Source organism: Pseudophryne corroboree, chromosome 4, assembly GCF_028390025.1.
Source record: "Pseudophryne corroboree isolate aPseCor3 chromosome 4, aPseCor3.hap2, whole genome shotgun sequence".
Lineage (NCBI taxonomy): Eukaryota > Metazoa > Chordata > Amphibia > Anura > Myobatrachidae > Pseudophryne > Pseudophryne corroboree.
Genome location: NC_086447.1, coordinates 430,989,662 through 431,014,523, shown reverse-complemented (window position 1 = coordinate 431,014,523; position 24,862 = coordinate 430,989,662). Strand labels below are relative to the sequence as shown.

Sequence of the window (24,862 nt, the reverse complement as noted above, 5' to 3'; positions counted from 1 at the left end):
CTATGTGTGCCTGCCTTACTGCTAGTCTCTGTTCTATGTGTGCCTGCCTTACTGCTAGTCTCTGTTCTATGTGTGCCTGCCTTATTGCTAGTCTCTGTTCTATGTGTGCCTGCCTTATTGCTAGTCTCTGTTCCATGTGTGCCTGCCTTATTGCTAGTCTGTTCTATGTGTACCTGCCTTATTGCTAGTCTCTGTTCTATGTGTGCCTGCCTTATTGCTAGTCTCTGTTCCATGTGTGCCTGCCTTATTGCTAGTCTCTGTTCTATGTCTGCCTGCCTTATTGCTAGTCTCTGTTCTATGTGTGCCTGCCTTATTGCTAGTCTCTGTTCTATGTGTGCCTGCCTTATTGCTAGTCTCTGTTCTATGTGTGCCTGCCTTATTGTGTATGTCTGTAACCAATGTTTCTTTGTTGCATGCATGGGAGAGGTTGGGACACAGAAGGTTAGGGAGATCTGCATGTTTCATTTTTATTGGGCCCCACAATATCTGATGGAAGCACTGCACTATTGTTTCCTTGATGTAATTTCAGAACCTCCAATAGATTTGGTTGTTCTACTGGCCAGGACAATAAACTTAAAACCTATTAATTCTTAATTATATGAATACAGTAGGCTATGTTTTGAGTTCTAATAAATAGCAAGATTATTTATCTACTTATGTTTTTACATATTAAATTAAAATGGCAAAAAAAGTAGAGGGTTTAACACATTGTTTAATTTAGTTTACAAAGTTTTGTATGGAGTTAGTCTTTAATAAAGTTTATACTCTGAAATCCTCATTAACAAATAACTTTTTACTAAGTGGGAAACATTTTTATACAAGACGGCATTGTATTAAATAAACTTAAAATGTATGGATGAATATCAACACATTTTCACACATTACATTTTTTCTTGCATATTCTATCGTATGTCAGTAAATATAGAGTACAATAAAAAAACAAAAAAACTTTCAGGATGGATATATTTTAGGTTTGGTCTTTATTAGATACTGGAAATTCACTATGTTAATAATTATTGCACTCTTGATTCCAGAATAGTGTCCAAAAACAGCGTTCCACATGAGTGACTTGTAAGAACGCTTGATAAATTCTTGTTTTTTGTGCTTGAGCAAAGATCTGTAGAAATAAAGAAGAATCATTAGATATTATAAGGATTTGGTTACTACTGAATTCTTATTTAACTATATTTTTATTTCAGACTATTTGTGAGAAAAAAAAACAGTTCTAACAAAAAGATTTTAAAATCTATGCAATAAATAATTTTAATTACAAAAACTCCAATTAAAGTACGTTTATTTCTGTACAAACTCATAATCCAGAAAGCACAATCATATTCTTTCTTCATTGTATGGTGACAGTTTTATAATGAGAGCACAAAGTTGACAACTTGATTCTTCCTAATTCAAAACACATTTTAAATTATTAAGAAAAAAAGTTCAGTTGGACAACAAAACCATCCTTTTCATCATTATTGTTGTAATTGTATTAATTAAAAAAAGATTAAAGTTGTACGTAATACAAATCCATGTATTAAATCATTTCAAAATATTGCAAATAAATATTAATAACTAGAACAGGCCTGGCCAACCTGTGGCTATCCAGTTGTTGTGAAGCTACAAGTTCAAGCATGCCTAACCACAGTTTGGCTATTAGGGAATGCTAAAACTGTGGTAAGGAATGCTGGGATATGTAGTTTCACAACAGTTGGAGAGCTCCAGGTTGGCCAGGCCTGCACTAGACAATCTTGCTTTTTACATATTTTTTAATATTGACAATAAAAAAAAGCATAGAACTTTCCAGCAACACTGTGACACAAAGTAGTGAAGCACTCCACAAAGAAACAGCTGGTGTTTTAAAGCATATATGATATACATAGGTCATAACAAAAATATAAACACATCCATTACTAAACCCCTTACCTGGCATGGTCGCATCAGATGCGACCAGTCAGAAACACCCACTGTGGCTGCTGTAAGAGAAATCTTCCATAAGCTGCCACTCTCAGAGGGACCTCCTGGCCTCTCTGCTTCCTGGTTCCCTCCCCAGTGCCTGTTGTGCTGCCTATCAGTGCTGATTGGGCATCCTGGCAGCAGCCCCCACCCCATGGATGCAGAGATTAGCAGCCGCTAGGGAAATATAATAGACGTCTCAACTTACCTTGCTACCCCAGCCCCTCACTTGGAAAATATAGTTTGACAATGTTACAATCATCGATGGACCGATAATTCAGTCATTAATGTTTAACCAATGTTAATTTTTTTTATTATTTAAAAAATAAAATTGTGTTCGATATGTTTCAAATATATGTTCTTAACCTAATTCAATTATGAAAATTTCTGAGTGGTTCTTGGTATTAGCCAGTTAAAGCATATTATATAGAACCATGCAGGTTGTGTTATATCTTAATTGTCCAAGGGGATTAATTTCATACTTGTCTACTCTCCCGGATTCTGCGGGAGATACCTAGTTTTCGGGTATTCTCCAGCAGCCCCAGAAAAGTGGGCACCCCTAACGCATTCTGCCCACTCTTACTTCTTTCCTTTTAAACTTGTAAGAAAATCAGGGTATCAGGAAACGGATGTAAGTCCATACACAGTGTCGGACTGGGGCATGTAGGGCCCACCGGGGAAATGCAGTGGTAGGGGCCCATGTTAGGGTTGTGGCCAGTCTGCAGAGGGGGTGTGGCCTGCCACCTCATTGGTTTGACTAACCATTAGAGTGCGCAACTTTTGGGCCCCTTTATAAATATATACAGTAAATTCAGCTGCTGCATGCATGCTAATAATAATGTATAAGATTAATAACAGCAATACGCTGTGGAAAATATACCATAGTCCAGTATAAGGTAACATATGTATAATGTATAACTCAAGTGCACAGTCTGAAACCTGATCCTTAGAGCAGGAGGTGGGCCCCCAGGCAGTGGGGCCCACCAGTGGTTTCCCCTGTACCCCTGTGGGCCAGTCCATACAGATATACTTATCTTTCTTTTAAACTGAATAGAGGGAAATAAGAAGTTTCTTATTTACGACCTTTAAGAGATCCTTGTTTATGAATCAAGCAAGATCAAGAAAAAATATTTTAATTAGGCAGAAAAGAACAGTAACATACTTACATAAAAATGTGTTGCTTTAATCAGTACTTAATCATTTTCCGCAGCGCATCAAAGCATTTCCATTTATCAGGGGTATAGAACGGTTCATAGATGTGAGGAAAAGGTGTGTCATAACCACATACTCTGGCTATTGGAGCTTCCAGATTCAAGAAACACTCTTCCTGCAGATACATAAGAAGGTACAGTGTGAAAAATGGCAAATATCTTATTAGCTGGATTCATGCAATGAAGTGAAAACACGGATTTAAACTATGAATACCAGTGATAACAGTTTTCATCTTCAAAAATATGCACAGCTGGAAAAGCACTCGCAGAACATTAAATTAGCAGTTTAGTAAACTGACCATTTATACAAGACAAAAACCAGCAGCAAGCCAATTAAACACGAGCACAACAGATTCTGCCTGAAGTCATACTCATTGCAGGGATCAGATATTGAATACAAAAGAACAATGTCTGAAGACAGTCATAAAGGAGACTTTTTTCATGCAATAAAACAATTTAGAGCATCCATGATAATAAATGCAGAAAAAACAATGAAAGACGTCTACAATGTACTGTGAGAAAGGACTAAACGGGTAACTGAATCCAACTCCCTCTACTTCAATTCCTGTCAGCTGCAGTAAGAGATATTAGAGTGTAGGTTGGATTCTTTTGCAGTATTGAGATACATTTCATAGACATGTCATTATACTGAACTACATTATACTGAACTAATCTTTTCAAATGGCTGATAGAAAAGCCAGCACTGTGTCTTAAAATTGTCTTATTCCAGTATATCAATAGGACACTGGAGAAGGCTCATAAGCACGACACTATTACAGGTAAATGGCATAAAATAAGTGCTTTCATACATTTGCACATTTAGGTGAAAAGTTTTGGATGTGCTTATAACAAAACTTTATATGCTCAAACAAGTACAGAAAACATAACTTAGTTACTATAGATAGATAGATAGATAGATAGATATAATGTGGATAGGATATTTAGAGAGACCTATGGTGTCATTATTTTATAAAAAGACTATAAAATAATGTATTAAGTATAAAACATTCGTTTATCTAAAACAAAGAGACAGCAAACTATTTATAAATGTCACATGGATAGTAATATATATATATATATATATATCTAAAAAGGTAATAAAAAAATAAAAGCACTTTTAAAATCAATTTGTGATGCTGAATAAGTACACGGCATAAAAGAGACAAGTACGATCACAAAAGAAGGTGCTTATCTTTAGGGGTGAGGTATAGTCAGAGTTCCTAATGCATTTCATCCTGTGGCCTTGAGCAAGGGGTGGAGAGGAGCTGGGACCAGTCTGATATTTATACCCTGATCAATTAGGGAGTGAATGACATCACTTCCTGATTGAAACTGTTAGTGCAAGTGAAATTTGTCTATAAATCTATATTTCTATTTAGGACTAACAGTCTCTGAGTGGCTTCCGCAAATTGGATGGTATATTACTGTGGGCCAGCACTCACTAGGAGGGCACCAATAGGAATTTAATACCTACCGGTAATTCCTTTTCTCGTAGTCCATAATGGATACTGGAATGATATTAGTACCATGGGGTATAGATCAGGTCCATTGGAGCCGGGCACTTTAAGAAATCATTAATTTGTGCTGGCTCCTCCCCTCTATGCCCCTCCACCAGACTCAGTCTAGGAAATCTGTGCCCGAGGAGATGGACATACCATGAGAGAAGAAAATACAAGGAAAGCGGTGAGGTAACAAACCAACACACAACAGTAATAAAAAGATAGCAGCACTAACCAGAACAGAGGATAGCCACGCTAACTAGTGATGTGCACCGGAAATTTTTCGGGTTTTGTGTTTTGGTCTTGGATTCGGTACCGTGGCCGTGTTTTGGATTCGGACGCGTTTTGGCAAAACCTCCCTGAAAATTTTTTGTCGGATTCGGGTGTGTTTTGGATTCGGGTGTTTTTTTACAAAAAACCCTCGAAAACAGCTTAAATCATAGAAATTGGGGGTCATTTTGATCCCATAGTATTATTAACCTCAATAACCATAATATCCACTCATTTCCAGTCTATTCTAAACACCTCACAATATTATTTTTAGTCCTAAAATTTGCACCAAGGTCGCTGGATGGCTAAGCTAAGTGACGGGCACAAACACCTGGCCCATCTAGGAGTGGCATATAGATTGGTAAATGCTCAATTAGCTTAGTGATATCATTCAGGTGCTCGAAAGGAAGGAATTTCTGGACAATGATGCTACTTTAACAGATAACCATAAAGATTTTATTTGTGACATCATGTATTTTATCCTTCATCATAATTATTTTAAGTTCTTGGATCAGTTTTACCTACAACAGTGTGGCACCGCAATGGGCACAATCTTTGCACCCAGTTTTGCAAACCTTTTTATGGGCAGTTGGGAAAAGTTTTTATCTATGATCATCAAGCTTTTAACAACAACATCATCTTTTATCGGAGGTATATCGATGACATTTTAATAATCTGGGATGGAGATATGGAAGCTTTTAATCAATTCTATAAACATATCAGCACCAATGTGATGAATCTCACTTTTACATTCAACACGAGTAGAGAACACTGAGTTTTGGACTTGGTTCTCACAGAAGAGAATGGGAAAATCACGACAAAAAATGTTGCTAAACAAGTAGATACCAATAGTTATCTCCACTACAAGAGTAACACCTCAAACGTTGGAAGAACAACATTCCCTTCTCCCAATTCAGCAGAATAAAAAGAAATTGCAGCAAACCAGAGGACTGCCAGATTCAGCTGGAAATGTACAGGGACAGATTCAAACAGAAGGAATATCCGGATACCATTCTGAAAGAAGCCATCACCAGAACCAATCAAGCAGACAGAATGAAGATGTTGGAATATAAAACAAGGGAGAAACCAAAAGACTCTACAGCATTTATAACAACCTTCAACCGACACGAAAAATCTATTCGAGAATCTTTTAGGAACTATTGGAGAATTTTATTGATGGATCCTATCCTTAAAGAAATCCTCCCTCCTCATCCCGAAAGTTTTTAAGAAATCACGAAGCTTGAAGCCCCTGCTAGCCCCAAGTATGCTGAAGGCGAATCAAGAGAAAGACCACACATGGCCCAAATGTGTGGGATCCTACAAATGCGGGCGATGCAACGTATGCAGGTATTTACATCCCAACAGGAAAACGTTTACTGATATGGAAAAGAAAAAGGAATACAAAATTAAAGATCACATGAACTGCAATACCCAATCAGTTGTATACCTTCTGGAATGCAACTGCGGCAAACAATATGTAGGGAAGACAAAGAGACCCTTGAAGCTAAGGATACAAGAACATGTGAGAAACATTAAGAACAAAGTGGAGAGCCATGCCGTGTCTAAACACTTCACCCTTACACATAACTCTAATCCGGAAGCCCTGACTTTAAAAGGCCATCAAATTGGTGAAACTGGGAGACAGAGGAGGGGATCTCGCTAACAAATTGTCACGTCGTGAGATGTTTGGGATATTTCAATTGCAGACACTACAGCCGAAATGATTTAATGACAGTTATGAGACCGCTCCCTTTTTATAAAATACGGTATTTTAACTCCTATAATACTCTTACTCCTGTATTCCATTTAAACCCCCTTCCCCCCCCCCCGTGCACATGTCACTTCCCCCTCCTTTTCTCCCCCCACCCTTCAACCCCCCCCCCCAAGTGCTTGTCACTCCCTCACCCCCCCCCCCCCCCCACACACACACACACAATCGTATCTCCGGATTAACCACCATTTCACATTAAGTAAAATAGCAATAATATCGCGGTTTGGAGTATTAACCTGGAAGGCGCAACATTATTACAGTCAAACCACGCTGGAAATGCCCAAATACGTTCGATCTTGGAAGCCAAGCAGCGTTGGGCCTGATCAGTACCAGTGAGGAGGACCACCTGGGAAGATCAGGTACTGTATAGAACAGGAATAAAGTGAGTGCCTAAGAAAGGAACACACTCCGTATATTCTGCATATATATAGAAACATTGAGCACGTTATTCAGCTTATATGTTCCTTTAATGCTGGATCCACACGAGCACTGTCATTCATACGTATGTTCCCCCATAACCACAGTTACGTTATAATCTCAACTATAATACATACCCACCCTTACACATTACGTGTCTTTGTATGAAGAACCCATTATGAGTTTTTTCCAATTTCCACTTCTCCCAGTTCTATTATATAACTATATACTTATTATATCTTTTATATATTTGTTCACAAAATTGTTTACTGTTTTCTCATTATACAAAAATCGATTTCCATATCACTACTATTTATATATATTATTAATTAATCTTAAACCGTTATCTTCCCACTTTTTGCTACTGAAGTAAGACTAAGTATACTGGGTGCCTTTTAATAAGAATGATGTCCTTCTGAAACTCTTATTTACTATTTCTATATGGGTAACCGTTGTCATGACGACCTGGAACACTGGAAAACTATCTATACACATAATGGACTACTAAGAAATGGCCGCCGCACACTGAGGAGCTATGGACATGATCCTACTGAAAATGGCCGCCGCTATATGGACATTATGAATATAACCATCTTCCCTATAAATTGGAGCCACTAACCCCTGTATAAGCATGCAGATCACATGAGCGCGCGGAATCGCTGCGGGCGCATGCGCAGAAGGAACCTGAAGTGGGCCGGAAGTGACACGCCGCGTCCGCCGCAACCGGAAGTGTGGCGGAAATACCACTGCTTTCATGATATAAAGACGTTTTTAGTGTTTGTTGGACCTTTGCACACTAGTTTTTACCTATTTCTACTTGTATACAATCCTCTACTAATCTGAACACATTGCTTTTATTTATATTCATATGTTTAAGAGTATATGTTAGCAAATTAGATCACATGACTCCTAATGATGTAACTACCCTCCCATTGAAGGATATGGCTATAAATAGCTGCCCAGGTTCATTTTGTCCCTACCCTTTGAAGAAGTCTCATCAGACGAAACGCGTTGGGTGACCTTTACCTACCTCACTCTAAGATAAGGATACTTTTAATTTGCCCTTATATTCATTTGGTACTTTTAGTTCAGCTGTGTATTTTATTGTCCCAATTTTTATGTGTCTCCTTTAGGTTTTGATTTTATGGTAATAAATAGCTTTTTACATTTTAAATATTACTGGCAAGTTTTTACCTTATTTATTGACACCATGGTCGCTACTCACCCTCATCCCCTCCCTTCCCATATATATATATATATATATATATCTATCTAGCAAGGTGGGTATATATATATATATATATATATATATTTATTTGTTTATTTTTCTCTGTGGATGACAGATGTTCAACATTAAAGCCAAAAGAATAGTAATAGATGGGTACTAAACATGGCTTCCTAGCTTGCTCAGGTTAACTTGATAATTTTTTGTTTGGAAATAAAAACATGCTTCAGACACGGGTGGTATTCAGTACATCGGTTGTTGGGATCCCGGCGCACAGTATACCGGCGCCGGAATCCCGACAACCGGCATACCGACACCTTTTCTCCCTCTTGGGGGTCCACGACTTCCCCCCTGGAGGGGGATAGATAGCGTAGCACGCCACCGTGTCCACAGCATGGTGAGCGCAGCGAGCCCGCAAGGGGCTCATTTGCACTCGCCCTGCCGTCGGCAAGCTGGCGGTCGGGATCCCAGTGCCGGTATGCTGGCTGCTGGGGACCCGGCCGCCGGCAACCCATACCACACCCCTCAGACATCTGTTCTGTTTTTCAACTATGAACAGGACTAACTGGTAGGACTCATTGGGTATGCAAGTTACGCTTGGGTTCTCTGGTTTGGAGTGGGTGTGCTATGCTGAAAGGTTTATATTGTAAGGGAAGGAGGTAAGGAGCAATACATATAGTAGTAGAGGGAATAAAACCAAAAGGTGCCATATAAAACATTCTCGAATGTCACATTGTGGAACGGGTGAATTAAACCTGCACAACAATATGCAAAACTCATGCATACCTAATATTTATGTAGGACTATATAAAAATGTAATAAACAACTTTTATTGTTTGCTATCACATGATTACATATTTTTCTTCATTAAACAGCCACGGTTACACAGATATTAGTATGTTATGTAAAGATGCAAGTGATAGATCACCTAGGCAGTAGTAACTTCCTGCCAGTACGGAGCAGGTAGATCACTGCTGCCCCTCGCAACCTTTAGACTGTGCCTTATATCAGTCAAACTGTTCCAATGTCATTTGTAAGATGGCGGGGCTTGTGGAAACATGGTCAAACAGAGAGGTACGTAGTGTGACCAGATTTCTGCATCTAAAGGTCACTTCAGCAGTTGGAATTCATCTCCAACTTGACGAGGTGTATGGTGATGTCATGTTACGGAATAAAGGTTTGGGTATGGTGCGCTGCGTACAAGATGAGCAGGGAGGCTGTTCATAGTATGATGGATAGAAGGAGATTCTTATATACTGGCCATAAAATGGGAAGCTGCTTAAATGTGGAATAAATAAAGAACAGTTAATATCAAGGGGCAAGGAAGAAAACGGAAGGCTCGGTCCTGAATGCCCTGCTGGAAAATATATTTTATCATTGAGACCCTGTGGATTTATTGTGTTTAACTTAAAAATCCATTTTGCCTTCAATTTTAGGTGCTTATTTGCTGTATCACCTCTTAAGGACACTGGTACATGATGGTTGACACTTGATATGCTGGCTATCGAGATCCCGGCGCTCAGTATACCGGCGCCGGGAATCCTGACAGCTGGCATACCGACAACTATTCTCCCTCTTGGGGTTGTCCATGACACCCCTGGAGGGAGATGCGCCACACCGTGCCCGCAGCTTGGCAAGTGCAGCAAGCTTGCAAGGGGCTCTTTTGCGCTCGCCCCACTGTCGGTATACCGGCGGTCGGGATCCCGGTGCTGGTATGCTGGGCACCGAAATCCTGAGTGCCGGCAAACCGTAGTAGAGCCGTACATGATCGATGGCATTATGTTTCATTGTTGCCAGTCTGTGACCGATCTTAGCAAAACTTGTTAGAGCTCACCCTTTCAAAGAAATGTTCTCTATTTAATGGCAGTTTTTGTAGGTAAAAATCTAGATGTACCATAGGAAGCAAGGTGGCACCTTCATATGCAAACAGTTTAATGTTCAGGGACGAAAGCCAAATGTTCTTTGAAGACAATTCTATTGGTAGACACATCCTACTATATATGCTCATTACATAGATTACCTTTTCATGTCGTGGACCAGTGGAGAAAGCAAATGGAAACCATAGAGGAGATTAATGCAGAGGATTCTCCTATCAAGTTTACATACCAAAGCAGCTTCCAAACATTCTATTTGGATGTGAAAGTTGCTCTACAGGATGGATGCATACATATTACAGTTTATTAGAAACCCACAGATTAGAACACTTTTTACGAGCCAATAGCCACCACGCTTTAGACCTAAAGAGGGGGATACCGAAATCACAAATGATCAGAGCATACAGCATTACCAGTAACCCAATAGCTCACGCTGACATAAACATTTTTGGAACTTCTGCTAGTACCAGCTTCATCTCCAAAGGCTGTTATAAATGCTTGAAATGTAAAACATTGAGTCTGGCTCAACATTCATACATCCTCATACAAGAATAATGATCAATGTATGACATGTACTTACGTGTACATCCTCATACATAGTGTATCTTATTGTAAACCCATGTGGCCTATACTACGTGCAGGGCCGGCCCAACCTTTTTTTTTTGGAGGTAAGCAAAAATTAATTTTGGTGCCCCTTGATAGGATAGACTTTTAAAAGGGACAGCATCCACCACAAAAGGGGTGTGATCTCACAAGATAGGGGAGTGGCCACACAATTGTTCCCGTAAGGGTACAGGGTGATAGTGGGTGACAGGGAAATAGTAGGTAACTGGGGACACAGGTGTGACTGAGAGATAGTTTGGTGACTGAGGCAGGAGTGACAGGGAGATAGTGGGTGACTGAGGCAGAGGTGATAGGGAGATAGTGAGTGACTGAGGCAGGGGTGACAGAGATAATGACTAATGATAATGATAGTGGGTGACTGAGGCAGGGGTGACAGGGAGATGGTGGGTGACTGAGGCAGGGGTGACGGGGAGATAATGGGTGACTGAGGCAGGGGTGACAGGGAGATGGTGAGTGACTGAGGCAAGGGTGACAGATAGTGACAAGGGACGTGGTACAGGGATACACACAAATATTGCAGAGAGAGCTGGCAGCCATGCAGAGGCACATACCTTTTAACCTCTGTCATAGGGCAGCACCAGCTAAGCCTCCTCAGCACTTGCTTTCCCCCTGTTTCCAGGCATCAAGGTAGGGCCGGGAGCCGGGCGGTCACACACCTGAGAGGAGTGTGTTCATCCCCCTACAGGGCACATGTAGGGCGCAGTCACACTCCCCATCCCAATACATGGCACATATACTGTAGGGTGCAGTCACGCCCCATATACCACTACGTGGCACATATACTGTAGGGTGCAGTCACACTCCCCATCCCACTACATGGCACATATACTGTAGGGTGCAGTAACACACCCCATCCCACTACGTGGCACATATACTGTAGGGTGCAGTCACACCCGCAATTCCACTACAGTCACACTCCCCCACCAGCCACAACCACTGACTGAGCACTGGGCCCGGCATGAGCACCAAGCGCACACAGCAGGCAGCCGGTGACACAACAGTGAAATGCAGCCGCACCACGGTGAGGGAGGAGAAGAGCCAGAATGTAGCCGCCTCCCTTCTCTGTGACGGGGACAGCAGCAGCCGGAAGGGAGAACTGAGCATGGGTCAGAGTCTATGTGACCCCGGCTCTGCCCCGTTCCCATGGGCTCCGGAGCTCTGTCCGCCGGCCCCGACCCCGCACAAGAAGATGGAGAAATGGAAAGAGCTGAACGCTCTGATTGGCCTGGCCGGGGATTGTGCAGGGAGACAACCACTGTCGTACAGCATGGTGCTGTTGAGGGGCACGCTGGCGAGCAAGGACGACGGACGTATCAGGAGGCAATTTGGGGACATGCTGGTGGTGACTGATTGGGGAGGTGGGCACTGAATGATTGTGTACTGCAGAACGTGCTGTGAGTCACTCGTCCTCTGTGCGCCTCAGCCAATAGCATTTCAGAATTGGCTGATGTGCACACAGGACTGTGATTCACAGCACGTCCTTCAGGACCCGATCAGATTTAAAAAGTGTGTCCTTCTCTGCAGCAGCGCCCTCTACAGGCTGGCGCTCAACGCGGCCATGTACAGCGCGTATGCGGCGGGCCGGCGCTGACTACATGGGAATAATTACCAGAACTATGAAAGTGCGAATGGCTCTCCACTGCTCGACAATTAAAACAGCTCTTATAGGATTACCCTCCTGACCAACCAGTCACTTCGCTGTGAGGTGTCACAGACTGGCACATTTAAGCTTAAGGCCATAGATCATGTACCAGTGTCCCAAAGAATAAGTGATGCAGCGATTAAGTTCCTACAACTGGAGGTAAAATGGATATTTAAGTTATATCCACAGGGTCTCAAATGATCAAAATTTCTCGGAGGGGTTTATTCATGAAGCAGTGAAACAGTGGGCCAGTGGAGAAGTTGCCCATGGCAACCAATCAACTTAATTTATTAAGTGATTTCTATAAAATTATACATAGCAGCTGATTGGTTGCCATGGGCAACTTCTCCACTGGCTCACTTTTCCACTTTTTTCACTGCTTCATGAATAGACCCCTTAAGAATCTACCCATTTTATGGGCAGTATATAAGAATCACCTTCTATCCCCTCATACTATCTATAAACAGCCTCACTGGCTATTGTGACTGTGTCTATCCTTCTCTATTTTTCCTCTGGGTTTTATGATGCTTTGCTGTGGTGCAGTAACGGTTGAGGCGCATCATGTCGCTGGGGCAACCCAGCTGTTAGGCACTCACTATGACATCACCAGGAGATCCCAGAAGTTTCCCCAGCAGAAGTCATTGCATCTTGAAGCTGGGGAAACTCACACGTCAGGAACTCGCAATGTCATCATCTGGCAACGCCGGAAGTTCCCTGGCATCCACAGGAGACGCGTGAGCCAGCTCAAATTCCTCACTTTGGCGAGATGCTTCCCTTTTTAAAGGTATGACTTTTCACATCTTGACAAAGGGGCATCAGCGCTCCGAAACATTGGAGAATTTTTTGGAACAATATTCAACACTTGTTTAACCCTCCGAGTGCCATTGTTCCTTCCACTGCCGGATATATGTGTATGTGTGTTCACACCTCCATTCACTCTTACAATTTTGTAAGTAATATTCTTTTCACCTCCAACCTAGAAATCACTTAGCCCTGAAGAAGTCCATCTGGACGAAACGCATAGGGGTTGACAACATTTCCTCACCACCCAATGCTCAGACACCCACTCTAGAGGTTTACATATTCGCTAGGTGAGGGCGGTGTCCCTCTGTCAAAAAAAATATTTGTGCATTTGGTGTGTGTATACAGAAGTCTATATCTGTATGAATTGGTTGTAGTTACAAAGCAATTCTGTTTTTATTGCCAATTAAACCATTTAAATAACAAATTGTCTTAATGTTTGGGTGATATACCTTGGTGAGAGGGTATATCCACAGGCCCCCATTGGGGAGACCCAAAAAAGGTCAAGATAAACTAAGAAGGTCTACAAACAAGAGTCCTGAAGTGGGTATACTAGTCAGTAAAACATTCCATCCAGCGCACTCTGGATTTTATTGTTTATGTTTTAAGTGCCCACTAACTTAGTCTAATAGTATCAACTTTCTAGCTCCCTAACACTTGCCCAGAAATGTAACATTTTTTTAATGCAGGGTAAGGATATACAACTCCTCATTATTACTTGTATATTCATGCTCATTAATATACAATGTTAAAGAGTGTTGCAAAAGAAGTGGTGGTATGGAAAGTGCATGTTAATGGAATCTGACAATCAAAGCAGTAGAAGTGGTAGTATGGCGTACCACAGTATATACCCACTATTGACCACAGTTTACTACTCCCAACATGTTCTCATGTTATGAGAAAGTTCCAAAACGTTGGCTCCAATAATATGAGATGACTGCTTGAAGCACCAGAACACGATGCAAGTACATCATCCTAAAACAATGTATTTGCTTCAACTACAGCATGAAGGGGAGTCATAGCATTGCAGAGCTCAGGATTCATGTGGGCAGATACCATCATGTGATTTCAATATACTGTAGTATCAAAATGAAATTGTTAATAAACATGTCATATGTTGAACAGTTTTTAGATAAAATATATGGCACAAAGATATGAAAATATTGTAAGAAAGCCCAGTCTCCATTCCAAACTGCTTACAAATGTGTCATTTGACCATATGTACTGTATAATGAGAGCAGTTTGAAGAACTTATGCTGCTCACATATGCTGAACAAAATGTGTTTTATTCAACCAATGTTTACATTACATCTTTATCTTGCGATCTATCATTTGCTAAAAATATCTGTTTACATTTAACATTTTCATGAACAGTAATGAACACAAAATTGTGTTTAATGAACAATACCAAAAGCCCAATATAGAAATACTTGATTTACATGTACTGTACTCTGGGGTTTCCGGCATTAATTATGAAATGATACATACCTGTACTAATAGGATTTACAGAATTGTTCTACACTGGAACAATTATAGACAAAAACCATCAAGTGGTTGATTTAAGAAATCAAAATGCAGTGCATAAAGCTGAATCAGTATTAATTCTAAACATTTATGTTACTTGGCTACCAAGTAGTACCACCTGAGTAGTCCACGATAATTCTTATTTCACTAAAGTGAAGATTTATTAGATATACAAAATCATTGTGTCAGAGAATGAAGACTGACGCTTAGTTTATGCTACAATAACACAGTAGGATGAGGTCCATGAAATACAGAGTAAAAATGGATTGCCAGTGGGGTGGAAATGTATACTGAAAATACCAGAAATAACAATTAAGAGTAACAGTCTTATTTCTATTGTCGCAACAGAAGATTTATGTTAACCGATTCAATAAATGAAAAAAAAAGCCACATCAGCAAAACAATGATCAGCTTCCTAGCAATACTGAGTAAAGGGTAAAAGTACTTTCACTGCCAAATATCTGTGGGAGGGATATGAAGGATCCTTCTCCAAAGAAATCCCACATGTGTATAATATACAGTACTACAGGTTAGCACTATCTTTCTTCACATGAAGTTAACTATTGGCAGTGCAGTTTCTAGGGCCGGGCAAGCTGTGTGATCGCATGCGACGCCACGGCAACTGGATGTTAAGTGCCTTGATCCTACTGGAGAAAGAGCGCTATATAAAAGGAGAGTTTTGGTAGACTTACCATTGTTAAACTCTCTTTCTGCGAGGTACATTGAGTTCCACAGGGAAGCATTAGGGTGTAGAGTGGATATGGATCCAGAGGAACCAACAGGCAAAGCTTTAGCTGTCCCAGGATGCATTGGGGCCTCCTCTATAACCCCGCCTCCAGGCACTGAAAGCTCAGTTTTGATAACCAGTCCAATGCAGGAGCAGGCATAAGAGAGGGCAGATGTTAGTCACATAACCCCACATTCTCACGACAGGAACCAGTGGATAATGCCACACAAACCCAAAGAAGCTGGGTGCGTCAGGGTGGGTGCCCTGTGGAACCCAATGTACCTCGCAGAAAGAGTTAATAATGGTCAGTCTACCATAACTCTCCTTTCCTGAAGCAGGTTACATTGGTTTCCACAGGGAAACATTGGGGATGTCCTAAAGCAGTTCCTCAGGGGAGAGAACGTGCCTCATCGGATGTGAGAATCCGGCATCCAAAGGAAGCATCCTGGGAGGCGAAGGTATCAAAGGCATAGAACCTAAGAAACGTGTTCACAGAGGACCACGTAGCCGCCTTGCACGATTGTTCTGTGGACGTGCCACGGCGGGCTGCCCAAGAAGGTCCAATAGATCAGCTAGAATGGGCCTTAATCGCAGCAGGAGCTGGAAGTCCAGCCTGTGCCATAGCATGTGCAATCCCCATTCTAATCCATCTGGCCAAGGCTTACTTATTCGCAGGCCAGCCACGTTTGTAGAATCCAAACAGGACAAATAGGGCATCAGACCGTCTAATAGGGGCAGTCCTGTCCACAATGACATGAAGATCCTTAACCACATCTAAAGACCGTTCTTTAGCCGACATGTCCGAACAGATAAAGGCCCGGAACCACAATCTCTTGGTTAAGGTGAAAAGATGACACCACCTTAAGCAAGTAACCGGGCTTGGTTCGGAGAACATCCCAATCATGGTGGAAAATCAGAAAGGGCGGATGACAGCACAAAAGCGCCTATGTCCAAGATCCTTCTTGCGGAGGCAATAGCCAGCAAGAACAGGACCTTTGCAGTGAGCCAGTTGAGGTCCACCAATTCAAGAGGTTCGAAGGGAGAATCCTGAAGGGCTTTTAATACAAAAGACAGGTCCCATGGAGCAACTGGAGTGACATAGGGTGGCTGAATAAGTAGAACACCCTGAATGAATGTATGAACATCAGGTATAGAGGCAATCTTGCGCTGAAACAATACCGACAAGGCAGAAATGTGAGGAAGGCCAAACGCAGACCTAAGTTAAGCCTCTTTGTAGAAAAGCCACATTCTATATCTATAAGCGTCATAATTCTTATCAACACACCAGGTGAAGTAAGAATACTAAACCCTGTAATAATCTGGGCAGAGGCCAGTTTGTGGGCCTTCACCATATTCGGAATGACCACCTCAGTAAAACCTGTGGCCCTTAGGAGTGAGCCACGCCGTCAAAGCCAGTATGGCCAGGTCCATGTAGAGACAAGGGCCCTGTATGAGGAGGTCTTGACGCTGAGGAAGTAGAAGGAGACACTCTATCAATAGACCCTGCAGGTCTGAGAACCAATGCCCTCTCAGCCACGCTGTAGCAACTAGAATTAGCATTCCTAATTTCTTGCTTGAACTTCCACAGTACTCTGGGCAGGAGAGACACCGCAGGGATATGTAAGGCAGCTGAAAGTTTCACAGAACTGCCAGTGCGTCCACAAAAGCTGCCTGAGGATCCCTGGTCCTTGATTCGAAGAACAGAACCTTCTGATTGTGTCGAGACGCCATGAGGTCCACATCTAGCAGACCTCATCTGTCTACCAGGAGTTGGAAGACTTTTGGATGAAGGCTCCACTCTCCGTATTGAAAGTCCTGGCGACTGAGGAAGTCCACTTCCCAGTTCAGGACGCCTGGGATGAACACTGCCGATATAGCTAGTAGATGGCGTTCCGCCCAACAAAGGACTTTGGACACCTCCAACATTGCCATGCGGCTTCGAGTCCCACCTTGATGGTTTATGTAAGCCACTGTACCTGAACAGGCCTGTTCCATACCAAAGGCAGGGCGAGAGACAGTGCATTGAACACTGCCCTCAGCTCCAGAATATTGATTAGAAGTAGAGAGTCTTCCTTGGTCCAATGACCCTGAAACAAGTGTCTCATCAACACCGCTCCCCATCCTGGCAGACTGGCATCCACTGTCAGTAGGACCCAGTTGGGTATTCAGAAGGGACGGCCCCTGCTCAATTGCTGGTCCTGGATCCACCAGGACAGCGATAGACGAACCTCCAGAGTCAAAGAGACCAGTTGGTATCTTATCTGACGAGGTAGGCCGTCCCACTTGGAGAGGATCAACAGAGGACAAGAGTGAAACTGAGCGTACTCTACCATGTCGAAGGACGACAACATCAGGCCAAGTACTCGCATCGCTAAGTGTATCCACACTCTGGGATGATGAAGGAAGCGCCTTATTCTGTCCTGAATTTGCAGGACTTTGTCTGGAAACAGGAACAGTCCCTAACTGTGTGTATCTGAGAGTGCCCCTAGGTGTACCATTCTCTGAGCAGGGACCAGCAAGGACTTTTTCCAATTTATTAGCCACCCGTGGGCTTGCAGAAAAGTCAGTCAGTTGTAGATGACTGAGGACTTCCTGTGAACTTGCCAGAATAAATAAGTCGTCCAGGTTCGGGAGGATTCTGATTCCCTGGCGACAGAGGTGGGCCGTCATAATGGCCATGACCTTGGTGAAGATCTGAGGAGCCGTAGCCAGTCCAAATGGCAGAGCCTGAAATTGGTAGTGAAGGTCGCCAATAGCAAACCGCAGGAACTGCTGATGCGAGATGGCAATAGGAATATGCAGATATGCATCCTGTATATCCAGGGATACCATATAGTCTTCGGGTTCCATAGCCAGCACTATTGAGCGCAGTGTTTCGATATGAAACGTGGACACTCTCACAAACTTGTTCAAAGATTTGAGGTTGAGTATAGGCTGGTAGGACCCTTTGCGTTTCTGGACCAGAAACAGGGTTTAGTAATAACGTCTGCCCCTCTGGGGGTGAGGAACCGTGCACAACCACTCCCGTGCTCAGGAGGGAACTTACAACCGTGTGTAGAGCCTGCGCTTTCAACGGATCTGACGGGAGAGCTGTTGTGCAGAACTGGTGAGGGGGTTGTCTCTTGAATTAGACAGCAACCCGTGGGAGATAACTTCCAGTACCCAAGCATCTGAAGTGGTCATGAGCCAGACCTAGGCGAACTGTAGAAGTTGGCCTCCCACCCTGGGGTCCCCCAGGGGGAGGCCCACCCTGTCATGCAGCAGGCTTGTCATGTTTGGCAGCAGGCTGACGTGCTGTTAAGACTGCTTTGCCTTGGGGCCGAAAGGAATGAAAAGTGGTACTTTTTGCCTTCTGAGAAGGATTAGTAGTGGGGAGAAAAGCCATTTTAGCAGTTGCCAGTTCAGACACAATTTTATTTAGGTCTTCCCCAAACAAAATGTTCCCAGTGAAGGGGAGGACTTCCAAAGTCTTCTTGGAGTTCAAGTCCACTTTCCACGACCTCAACCACAGTATGTGGCGCGCCAGGACAGACGTAGCCGACGCCTTGGCTGTCAATACTCCCACCTCAGAGGACGCTTCTTGAATGTAATAAGAAGCGGTGGTAATATAAGACAGGTATTGTCTGGCATGTTCAGAGGAATCCTCAGGCAGCTTTCCCTCTAATGCCTGAACCCACGCTTCAATACCTTTTGCAGGCCAAGAGACAGCTACAGGTCTATCAACAGCCCCTGTAAGGGAATATACAGATTTTAGGCATCCCTCAACATGCTAATCTGTTGGCTCCCTCAGTTAGGTGACAGTGGTGACAGGCAGAGTGGATGACACCACTAGGCGGGTGACATGAGAATCCATGGTGACGGAGTCTCCCATTTATTATACAACTCTGCAGGGAGAGAGTAACGAGCCAATGCCCATTTGGGAATAGAGAATTTCTTCCCTGGATTAGACCAAAGTTCCCATCTGATGTCCACTAGATGATCAGAATGGGGTAATAAGTTTAAACCGTAGAAGGTGGTTAAAACTGTATCAGTTTTCTTTGCCACAGTAGTGGAATGCCCCTCATCTGTGATTTGCAGGATATGCTTATAAGCAACCACCACCAGGGCAAGGACATCTATCAATAAGGGAGATTCCTCATCAGTAACACAGGATTCAGTGTCTGACATGACCGTATGCTCCCCCTCCTCTTCAGATGAGACATCAGAGAGGTTTGTAGACTCTGAGGAGGAAGCAGCCAGCTTAGAGGTACCAGGGCACGGCAGTGTCCCGATGTAGATTTATGTCATACCAGGGACTAGTTTAGTTGTTGCAGCTGGTTAGACAAATTTTCCGCCCAAGGCGGAATAACCATGGGCACAATTTGTGGTGGGTAATGGCACAGGCGGCCCCATAGGGGGTGCAAGGCGCTCCACTAGAGTACCCAGCAGGGTAGTGAAGACTGCCCATTGGGGCTCATTACTAAGTGCAGGGGCTGCGGACTGACTGGGAAGTGTATGGCACGCTGTACAGAGACTCTTATGCAACAATCCCCCTCTGATAAATCCACAGAGCATGCACTGCATGATGCAGGAGCTTCCGCAGATTTGCTGCCCTTTTTGACAGACATTGTGCAATGTAAACAATTGGACTTACACAGTACAATTAAATAGCCAGACAAAAACAATCCCAGAGACCTGCTGTTTCTATGCTGTTAAGATGGCACTCAGGAAATCTGGAGGAGAAGGCAGGAAATCTGAAGGAGATGGCGCCCTGGCCCGGGGCTACTGGTCAAGCGCCGCCTCCCTTACGCAGGTCTTACACCCCAGGTACTATGTAGCCCCATTAAACTGGTGTTAATGCACCTGACCTGTGCTCCGATGCCCTGGTGGTCTAGTGGGTCCCTGCCCAGTGACCGTGTCCATGCCAGTGCCGCGGTCCATCTTCCTAGACCGTGGACGGATCGCAGTTTAATGGCGGGTCCCGCCTCTTACCTCCTCCCCGTAGCAGCCGTCCGATCCAGGAGGGCAGTCTGCGACCGTGCCTAAATCGGGATGCCTCCACAGCAGGTACCCGGGAACCAGGCCAACGGGAGTGTGCGGCGCTGCTTGGGAGGTGATGGAGCTGCAGCACTAAATGTGTTTGTATATGGTGCCAGGAACATTACAGTGGGGTCACAATATGGTGACAGGGGTATTACTGTGGGTGCTTAACATGGTGACGGGCATTACTGTGTGGAGCATACTACGGTGGCAGGGGCATTACTGTGTGGTGCATACTACGGAGACAGGGGTATTACTGTGTGTGGCATAATATGCTGGCAGGCATTACTGTGGTGGTTATCCTGGCTTAATTTATTATTTATTTATTACCAGTTATTTATATAGCGCACACACATTCCGCAGCGCTTTACAGAGACTATTTGCCCATTCACATCAGTCCCTGCCCCAGTGGAGCTTACAATCTAGATTCCCTATCACATGTACACACAGACACATTCACTAGGGTTAATTTTGTTGGGAGCCAATTAACCTACCAGTATATTTTTGGATTGTGGGAGGAAACCGGAGTACCTGGAGGAAACCCACGCAAGGACGGGGAGAATATACAAACTACACACAGTTCCCATGGTAGGAATTGAACCCATGACCTCAGTGCTGTGAGTCAGTAATGCTAACCATTACACCATCCGTACTGGCTTCATATGGCGCAAGGAACATAATATGGTGTAAGGGACACTATTTCAGTGAAAAATAGCCTTTTCCTGCAAGGCCACACCCATTGCAGCAAAGCCACGTCTATTACAGAGAGGCCATGTCTCCTTTTGGGGGCACGCACAGACATGTTCGCACTGGGAGCCAAATTGTCTAGAAATGGCCCTGACTGTTGGGGCCAAACTCCAGAATGCTTTGTAAATCTGACTGCATAGCAACCCCCATAGAAACCTATGAAGGCTGCTTTGAAGTGAGAAATGGAGGGACCACCGCAGATACAGTATCCGTGATTGTACCCCTCAATGTTTAATCCAGGGATCCCTGCTGTGCCTTTTCCACCATCAAGACGGACACCTTTTGTATGCGGAGGGTCACATGGACGACTATTGGGAATCTAATCTCTGGAGCCTTTAGCAGGGTATTTCCCAGGGTACTCTGCTTTTTCTCAACAACTGCGGCTCCCACCTACCCCATGGGTATGATTATCTTCCTGCCTTCATTGTGATTGCACCTCATGTTTATTTTATACCATATTTATACTCTTGTTTTTTATATTAAATTTCATTGTATCACTTTATCATTTTATCATATTTGACATCCATTATCCTTATTGGATATTTGATATATAAAAGGATCCAGTGCCCACAAGGGAGAGGTTACATCCAATTGCACCGGTTATCCCTGAAGGAGTCATTTAGGGGACCCCCATACCCTCCCTGAGGCTTGCTCTAGGTCCTATACAGCGCCACATTTACCCCCATCTCCTACAAAAACCTTAATAACCAAAACGGACCAATGGGAAACCTACAATCTCGGCAAATCAACAAGAAGCATTGGGACCAAGATGGCCTCTTAACCCATCTTTTGCAAAAATGCAAGAAAACACTACTCCCTGCGGAAGGCTTGCTAAGGCAGAAAAGCGCTGGAGCATATAACATACTTTCATCAACACCAACCACCTACCGCTAACCCCACGAGTCTCACTCGCCAGCTGGCAAGTCGAGCGGCAGATAACTCAGCAACTGATTACAGGACCAGCGTGACCTCGTGATAGTGCAAGTTTCTGGAAGTCGGTGCAGAGACCAGCGGTCCCCCCAGGCAACTAGACCGTGTGAGAAGAGACGCTCACTGGCACAGCATGGGCTGATACCAGAGACATCCAGGAAATGCACACCCTGCACATCGGAGGAGTAAGTTCTGCGGAAACTGGAGGGTACGGGATGCCGGCCCTCCAGCACAGAACCACACCACCCGCCCCTAAAAACATCCATAAGCCATGATAGATAATCGCCACCTTTGCAAGAACTGTTATCCCACTGGAATCCAAACCTGACATTGTTACTTTGACTTTAAAAGCACTATTTTTCTTATGAATTTAAATTGGACACTTTTTGTTTCGCTTGATGATCATACTATATAACTTTATGTCTTTGTGTTATTTTGATTGATCAATTGTTACATATATTGCACCTAAATAAATCTTGTCATGCACATACCCATTCCATATTAATTTATAGACCGCAACTTAATTCACGTAGAAAAAAGTCTGTTATAAAATGCAAGAAAGCCCTCAACATCACCCATTCACACATCTCAAAACTAATTTCAAAATACTTTCCCATCTGACCTGTGCATCTACTACTGTACTCTCTAATATACCACCTGCAAGATTACTCCGATACCCACATTTGGAAATCCTTATCCCCCCTGATCTAACTCTCCACCCACATTAAAAACATTAATGACCTCAGAAAACCCACCTTTTTATTAGAGACTACCATACTCGCTTCTCTATTACTCAAACTAGTACACGCTCAAACCTGTCTCCACTGAGCTGCCACTTTCCCACTAGCTAGTAAGCTGTCTCATTAACTGCACCCACTACATCACTTTGTCTTGTCTGCATTTATGTTTTCTAACTTATGACCTTGTTTTATGTGCGTGTCTTACCCATTGTCTACCATTGCAGAGCGCCCTACAAATCAAATGATAATATTAATATCTACAGGACAAAATGCAAAACAGTCAACTTATATACTATAACTTCTAACTTTTTTCCAGACAAAATGCAAAGAATACATTTTTCATTATTCCAATATTTAATTTTCATTGCCATTTCTTGATGGAAAGCACAAAATAATACATATATATATATATTTTTTTTTTATATATATATATATATATTTAAATTACATTGAACAATGGAAAAAAACTGTTTTTGTTCTGAAAATAGGAAGCAGTTTGATCAATGCGTTTAGTTCGGGTGATTGAATTATGTATGCTTTGACCATGCTTCAAAGAAAAAATATGCAACAAAGCTTAATCCAACTTTTCTTGCTTCTTAAATTTCTTCCAGCACTTCTCAGTATAGTTAGCAACAATCACATTCTGTCAATCTTTCTTCTAAATAATTAAAAGCAGACAGATGTTTCCAAAGTAAATGTTCAATGATCAGTGCAACGGATTGTATAAAAACTAACACTAGATAAATGTAATGGATTCAGACCGAGTACTGGAAAATTCACTTCACAGCATGACCCATGGGAAATACTTATTTCTGGGGCCATTAGCAAAAAAATAAACAAAACCATGTGCAAAACTGCAAAAAGGTTTATTGTGTGCGCCATTCACAGCCAAGGGAGCGGATAGGTGGAGGATATGGGTACAAGGCCTGCACTGCCATGAAGGATCAGCTACACACCGTTTAGCAGGGTGCACAGCATGTAGAGAGGGCTCCAGTATGCACACTCAGGCATTACCAATAGATCTCACAGTGACCCTGTTCACAGCAGGTCAAATTTCCTAGTAAAGAGAGTGTGTCATGGAACAGATCCAATTAAGGCTTATAGGAAGCAATCTGTGCTGTGCTTGGTTACAATGCACTGGGTGTCTCTCCTATGGCAGGCCTCAAGTTTACTATAGGAAAAGCCGCAATGGAACTATAGTTGGTACCACTAAAGATGGCCTGACCTATTTTCCCCCTTGACAAGGGAGTATACAACATGATAAGCTTCTGCTTATGTGGAAATTGTCAGATGATCCTAGGCTTATACAGTGAGACTGAGATTTCAGCTCGGTCAAAAGCTGCACAAAAATGCAGATAATACACTAGTGATGCTACAATACATACAGCAGTTTCCTCATACACTGTTGCTCAAGTCATGTTAAATAGTGCCTAATGGCGCCCCAGGTCCCAGCTGAGCTTCTATCTTGCTCAAAATGTTTGAATTAAACTGGAAGATAGTTCTTTGCTAGACTGCACTGATCAGTTTAATGTGCAACATTTGTACATCTGTGTGCATCCGAATCTGTATACAAAGGGCTGAGATGTACTGTAGCTGCCACTTTTTCCCATGCCAAGTTCTGTTGTGCTTCACCTGTGGCTTTGCACATACAGTATTTAAGAACGTAGTATTTTTTGTAAAAACGCAACTTTTTTTATTATCAAATTATTTAAATAGATAATTAAATATGATTCAGTATAATATTTTATCAAATATTCTGATTTGTTAATTAATTGATACTGAATTTTAAATAGCTATTGTTTATGCAAGATTGCCCATCTCAACTGCTGCTGTGCTGCCTGGGAGACACGGGAGCTGCAGTATTAGAGCCAGTGCAGACTGTGGGCGATCC

The 24,862-nt window shown here is 42.9% G+C and overlaps 1 protein-coding gene and 1 pseudogene across 2 annotated transcripts in view; one reads left to right on the top strand and one right to left on the bottom strand.

Moving 5' to 3' along the window:
* Window positions 1–772: 772 nt before the first annotated feature.
* BCKDHB (branched chain keto acid dehydrogenase E1 subunit beta) overlaps window positions 773–24,862 on the bottom strand; it is a 398,626-nt gene continuing 374,536 nt past the window's right edge. For both annotated transcript variants that reach the window (XM_063916876.1, XM_063916877.1), the window contains exons 10-11: window positions 3,117–3,277; window positions 773–1,117 (exon numbers count right to left, since the gene is read on the bottom strand). In XM_063916876.1, the coding sequence (XP_063772946.1) occupies window positions 3,137–3,277 (141 nt within the window). In that variant the 3' untranslated portion in view covers window positions 773–1,117; window positions 3,117–3,136. The remainder of the gene's footprint in view (window positions 1,118–3,116; window positions 3,278–24,862) is intronic.
* Window positions 6,954–7,072, top strand: LOC134912353 (5S ribosomal RNA; annotated as a pseudogene).